General features: G+C 46.4%; 1 protein-coding gene across 1 annotated transcript; it reads right to left on the reverse strand.

The window, feature by feature from the left end:
* Nucleotides 1-554: 554 nt before the first annotated feature.
* On the reverse strand, nucleotides 555-1,451 carry LOC136301659 (olfactory receptor 10C1-like). The gene has a single exon (XM_066204783.1). The coding sequence runs from the start codon at nucleotides 1,449-1,451 to the stop codon at nucleotides 555-557; it is 897 nt and encodes a 298-aa protein (XP_066060880.1).
* Between the last annotated feature and the right edge of the window lie 5,156 nt (nucleotides 1,452-6,607).

The raw sequence follows: 6,607 nt of genomic DNA on the forward strand, positions 1-6,607 counted from the left end.
GGCTGCACTCAGCAGTGCCTCTGGAGTTGAGAATCTCTCTCTGATTCCCTTGTGGCTCTTGTGCCGCTTCCCAAACAGCACAGAGAAACCCACCTCTGCCTTCAGTGTGCTTTGAGAAAGCCCAGCTCAGATCTGCCTCTTTTTCTAGAGCGGGAATTTCTCTTTCTCCACAGGCTGCAGAACCCAGGAGCAGGTTGCAAAGTGTGGACAGCTGGATGTTTTCAGTGACCACTGGGGCTTTGGGCCTGTGTAAATCCATGGGGCAGAGGGTGGAGGATGCTGGGATCAAGTGCCAGGATTCTTGTCTGCAAGCTGCAGTGGAGTGCATTGTGTAATTCCTGAAGCAGAGATGCTCACCTGCCTCTCCCATCAAGTGGGTTTGCATTTCGAGGTCCTGTATTTCTTTCTTGTTGTCTTTCGCAAATCCAGGCAAAAACGCGCATTTTATTTCAGTTCTTCCCCTCACCTAATCCCCTACCCAGCACCTTGCTGAACTCTCCTGGGGTGCTGCTGACTCCTAGGCTTGTGTCATATGTCCTTTCTCGAGGATTATTTTATTCAGCAAACTCCCTGGGGAGGACAGGAAAGCTGCAGAGGTAAGCCCAGATGTCAGCGCAGAGCCTGGGTGTCCTGAGGCAGGACGTGGAGCTGATGCAGGCCAAAACTGGCCCAGGCGGGTACATGGAGCTTGCAGTGCCATAAAAAAGAGCCACAACCAAGAGGTGTGAGGAGCAAGTGGAAAACGCTTTCTGTCGGCTCTCAGCTGATGCCATGTGAAGACTTGTGGAGATTATACGAATATAGGAATAAATGATCAGTAAGAAAGGGCTGAGAATAGCAAAGACAGCCACCACAATGACTTGGATTTCTCTTTGGAAAGTGTTGCCACAGTGCAGGTCCAGGAAAGGCTGAATCTCACAGAAGAAGTGGTCGATGGTAGAGCCACACAGGGGTGAGCTGAACGTTGTGAGGGTGTGAACCAAGCCCACAGCAGCTCCACAGATGTAACTCCCAGCCACCAGGCTCCTGCAGACCCTGCTGCTCATGATGATTGTGTAATGCAAGGGGTAGCAAATGGCAAAATAACGATCCAGGGACATGGCAGCCAAGAGAAAACATTCAGCAACTCCAAAGAAAAGGAAGAAAAACATTTGCAGTGCACATCTTGTCTGGGAAATACTTACTGTTCCCACCAGCAGGTTCTCCAGAATAGTTGGGATAATGACTGATAAATAGCAGATATCCAAACAGGACAGCTGGGTGAGGAAGAAGTACATGGGGGTATGAAGGGTATTGTCACTGTTTATAATGAAAACTATCACTGTGTTAGCCATCAAGGTGAGGATATAAAGAGATAATAAAACTACAAAGAGCAAAGGGTGCAAATGAGAGATTTCAGGAAAACCCAGGAGTCTGAATTCACTCAATCCACTGAGGTTCCAAATGATCATCCTTCTTTGGTGCTTTGTAGAACTCACTTCGTTTTAGTGTTCAGCAGCTGATGAAGCTGCAAACAGCCAGGCAAATCTGCAATCAAAACACAACTGGCTGCTTGAAAAGACAAAAGGATGACTAGAATTTAGAAACTGAACAGATTTTGAAAAGATCTTCTGAACAGATTATAAAATGTTTCTAAAGAAAATAAGACAGTCTTATGTGTTTATTTTTGACTGATTCTTCTTTCATAGCACTGCCGTCAAAGTTTGCATATTCAGTACTGTCTTCAAATGCTCAGCTATCACTTTTACCCTGTAGAAAAAGAAAAAAAAACATGGCAGATATCTTTTTATGGACTAACCAGTTCAAGTCCCAAAATCATCAGTAGCAACATTTGAATATAACAAAGGTAATTTCTCTGTTACCTGTTGGGGAGTGTTGTGGAAGAAGAGGAAGGGAAAAAACCCCTAAATTATGAGGTCTCCAGAAAAGCTTTCAACTCTGAGCACTCTGCAGTGAAGTAGAAGAGAGGCTTTTCCACAGCTCTTTATACTATTTGTATGTATTTATAAAGTCCACCGAGACTGGCTAGTGCTGATTGGAGCAATAAGGAAGAGCTGTTGGATAAATATGATGCATATGTATGAGTTGACTCACAGCCACCTCTAGTTTTACATAACTTGGAAAGCATTTCTGTATAAACCCAGATATCCTACAGAAATACAAGGTCTGGTTTTACTTTTCAGTAATTACTATTACTTCATAACGCAGCCAGATTAATGACAGAGTTGCCACACAGTTTTCTCAACAAAATTTGAAGGTGAAGCAAAGATGCAGTCTATATTTGTTTGGGGATAAGGGACAAAAGATTCACTCATTACCAATCTTAATTTTTATTGTATCCTATTTAAAGATCTTTTTTTATTTAGCCGTTGTTTGGTTTATTATGTGGTCTCTTATTCAGATCCATCAGCAACCCCACATCACCTCTCTCACCACAATGCCCCTTTCAATGCCAAGGAGATTGATTAAAGGTTGAATTTCTGGCTGATACTCACATTTCCGGTGTTAAGACGTCTCATTCGGTCTGATCCTTTCTGCTCTGACTGTAGGACTGTCTTTCCCCACTTTTATCCTCAGTCATTGACTGTAGGGTGACCTCTGCATCACAGTCATATCCTGTGAACAGCAGAAAGTGATTTTGTAGGGAAAAACCACCTAATGTGATGTAGGAATCTTCTCTATGGTAAGTGAAAGCTTGAAAGTGCCGTATCTTTGTTTATGTAAACAGAAATATAATAAAGACATATTCCTTATCATGCACCAGCGGCCGGGAAAGTTGAACGGTGCAATGGCCTGCTTAAAACTACCTTGAAGGCACTGGGTGGGGGAACCTTCAAGAATTGGGATATTAATTTAGCAAAGGCCACCTGGTTGGTGAACACTCGAGGTTCCACCAACCGAGCAGGTCCTGCCCAATCTGAGCCCTTGCAAACGACAGAGGGAGATAAGGTTCCAGTGGTACACATGAGAGGTATGCTGGGAAAAACTGTTTGGATTAATCCTGCCTCCAGCAAAGACAATCCCATCCGTGGGGTTGTCTTCGCTCAGGAACCAGGTTGCACCTGGTGGGTGATGCAAAAGGATGGAGAGACCCGATGCATACCTCAAGGGGACCTTGTTTTGGGGTGAACTACCCATGACAATGTGGCTGTATCCATATTTGCATGTATGTAGAGATAGATATATATTTTAACAGTTTCAACTCAATGTAATATGTTGGTATGGGAAAAAAATTCGGGGTGGATAATGTTGGGGGTTAGGTTTGTTCCTTCTTTCTCTAAAGAATTTTTTCCCCATAAGTTACCAAGGAGACCAAGTGTTGGATACTTGAGAGTACTTAACCGAAACAAAGAGGTGGACAAAGCTGGAAGGGGGAGATAACCAGGTGAAAGACAAAGCTTGAGGCAGCTGCGGGCCCATCTTTTTCCGGCGTTCGGGGAGGGAGAGAACGGCTGTTGCTGGCTGGAAGAGTTTCACTGTGGCCAAAGGGATCCAGTCCTGGAAAATCTACTATCACCAGTTTGGCCTAAATCCTGAGTTTTCCCGGCCACCTGCAGGAGCTGGTCCAGGCCCTGCCTCGCCTTCGGCTTCTTCGGCGCTGCTCCTCTTGCTGCAGCGTGACCCTGCACCCCCTGCGCTGCCGGGACATCCTGCCCCTGCCTGCCGGGACACCCTGCCATCCCAGCTACCAGCCCGGGACTTTTCCACTGTTTCAGCTTGGTGCTCTGAGGATCCTGCAGGGACACCGAGACCGAACTGCCCTGGGTTTTGTGAAACAAAGCCCTCAAGGTTCTTGGTACTGTTTTCCTTTGTTATTAATGCTGTAGATGTTTGGTGGGGGGATTTTTTGTGTTTGTTTGCTTTGTAATACATACTAGTAAAGAACTGCTATTCCTATTTCCCAAATCTTTGCCTAAGAGCCTCTGATTGTAAATTTATAATTGAAAAAGAAAAAAAAAAAAAAAAGGTGGAGGGGGGGTTTACACTCTCCATTCCAAAGGAAACTCCAGTTGTTTTTTTTTTTTTTTTTTTTTTTTTTTTATTACCTAGCAAATACCTGTCTTCCCAAACCAAGACAAAATGTTATTATTTTTTTTCTGGGGACCTACCTTTAGCTTTCCCAAGGGCTCATTCCATGTCTTGGTCCCCAAAATGAAAAGCCCCCGACACCCCTAATCTTCTTGAAAAACCTTTTCATCCTTTATTCTTTTTCTGCAATCCTTCTTTAGGTGCCCCTTCTTTTTGCAGTAAAAACATTCAGGGGGCTCCCTTTTTGATCTGAAATCCTTATCTGAAGGATTTGTGGGTTTTCTCTGCGTTCTTCTTACCTTATCTCGATAACGTTCTTGTTTTTGCACCTCCTTTACAGCTGCTACCAATACCTTAGCCTGTACCTTTTGCTTTTCTTCATCCCTCCTCATGTATATCTTTTGGGCTTCCCTCAATAATTCCTGCAAGGTTTTCTCCTGCCAATTATCCATTTTTTCCAATTTCCTCCTTATGTCCTCCCAAGATTTTGCAACGAATTGTGTTTTTAACACTTCCCCGATAAGGGAATTGGGATCCGCTCCGGAATATACCTGTAAACTTTTCCGGAGTCGGTCCAACCAAACGGATGGGGATTCTTCCTTTCCCTGACATTCTCCAAACACTTTACTGATGTTTTGCCCCCTTGGTACTGCTTCCCTTATGCCCTGAATCATGATACTCCTAAAGTCTATCATATTTCGCCCACCTTCCTGGGTCTGAGAATTCCATCCCGGACTTAGGCTAGGCCATTTCAGGTCCCCGGGAGCACCCTGGGGGTTGCGGCGATCCCAATCTCAGATCCCCGCCTGTCGGATCATGTCCCTTTCTTCGGGGTTAAACTGTGATCTTAAACTGGACATGAGGTCTTCGTAAGTGTAAATGCTACCTCCCAGAAAATCATCGAATCTTTCAGCCACCCCAAAAGGATCATCCAATAACCTGCCCATCTCCTTTTTGAAAGTCCTTCCATCCCCGGTATTGACTGGAACATTTACAAAACCAATAATCCCAGGGGCCGTGGGCACTTCCCTTAGAGGGAAGAGATGGTGCTTTTCCTCCTCATTCTCGCTTCCTTCCTCGTTCGCTTGCTTCGCCTTTCGTCGGGTTCGGCTAGCAGGGGGAGAGATCCACTGGAGTCAGTTTTCTGACTCCCGTGGGTTGCGGGGCTGGTGGAGGAGGGAAGAATGGCTGCGGTGAAATCAGAGGCTGTGCCAAGGGACGTGATCCTTCCGATGGCTGTGAGGGAAATGGGGATGGGTTCTGTGAAGGGGCTTGTGGCACTTGTAGTCCCTGAGCCTGCGGGTGTTGTGCCTCTAGGGTTGGAGGAGGCAGCGCCGGGGCTTCTGGTGTGTCTTTCAGAGTTGTGAGAAGAGGTGTATGATTAGAAGGTGTGTCGGGAGGTAGGGGCAAAAGTGGCGGGGGGCAATGGAGTTGTTTTTGAGTCCTGTGGCGTTAAGGTATGTAAGGTTTTGGTCCGGTCCCGCCATCGGGATTCCTTGTGAGGGGCCCGGAGCCGGTGCTGGCTGTATTAAAGGTGCCGGAGGTGCCGAGGGGGACGCCTGAGCCGGTACAGGCGGAGGTGCGGGTATTAGGTATGGAGGTGGGAGATAGTCAGGGGATCCCATGTGTCACCCGGAGCTGAGACACCCCTCTTGGATCTTAGAGTAAACAATCCCGTCCTGGATCCTACCCGCAATTTTGCATACATTTTTTCCTCATGGTCTTGTGGTTCTTTATTAGCCACATAGTTACATAAAGCCTTGCAAGTCCGTTTTTCAAATGTGCCAAAAGTGGGCCAAATTACATGATTCCTTAACCCTTTTCCTCCCCAAACCTCTATGCAAAAATAAATAATTTTTTCCTTGGACTTACCTTTCCTTTTAGAACATTCCTCCCAATGTTCTAGCATCCATCCCAATGGACTTTCCCGTGGGATCTCGAGGGATTTATCCTCTGATTCTGAACCTTGTTTTTCTTTGGCTTCTTTCTGGAACTTACTCTTTTTCTGTCCCCTTTTCCAAGGGCAGCTCACCTTTTCAGAGGTGTTTTCTTAGCTTTTCGCTAAGAGCCGGTTTCCTCTCCAAGGTGTTTCCACACACACCGGGTCCCACTTTCTGAGCAGGTTTACTTACCCTTTCGGTGAGCTGAGCTGAGGGATTTTTCCACCAGCGACGGTCCTCTGCCTTGTGTCCTGGCCTCTTACCAAGCCCCTAGGCAAAAGGTTTACCGATTTCCCGAACTCAAAGGAACGTAACCTTCCCTTTTAGCTTTCCCGTGATCGGTCCCCCGGATTCCCCTTGAATCCGGGTTTTATGAGCAAAATGAGTTTTGCCGTTTCGCTTCCCTGTTTGCCGACCAAGTCCCTCGCGGGAGATTGGAAATGCAGCGCGCAGGCCCACACCCGGTTCGTGACAAAGCCACGTCTCACTCACTCACCCAAACACACTCACTCCACCCGCAATACTTGCAGCTATTTTCCTGCGTGGAGTCTTCGTGCACGGAGAATTTTACGAGTGAAAGTTTTAGCCGCGGCTCCGAAGGACCTTCCCTGGTCCTTCCTGAGTTCCCTGATATTTCT

The sequence above is a fragment of the Chamaea fasciata genome, unplaced genomic scaffold, assembly GCF_029207755.1.
Source record: "Chamaea fasciata isolate MVZ Bird 193981 ecotype frontalis unplaced genomic scaffold, bChaFas1.0.hap1 SCAF_27, whole genome shotgun sequence".
NCBI classification, from domain to species: Eukaryota; Metazoa; Chordata; class Aves; order Passeriformes; family Sylviidae; genus Chamaea; species Chamaea fasciata.

Bases quoted from the DNA above. Each gene is read 5' to 3' on its own strand.
- LOC136301659 (XM_066204783.1), bottom strand. From the start codon at position 1,451: ATGATCATTTGGAACCTCAGTGGATTGAGTGAATTCAGACTCCTGGGT.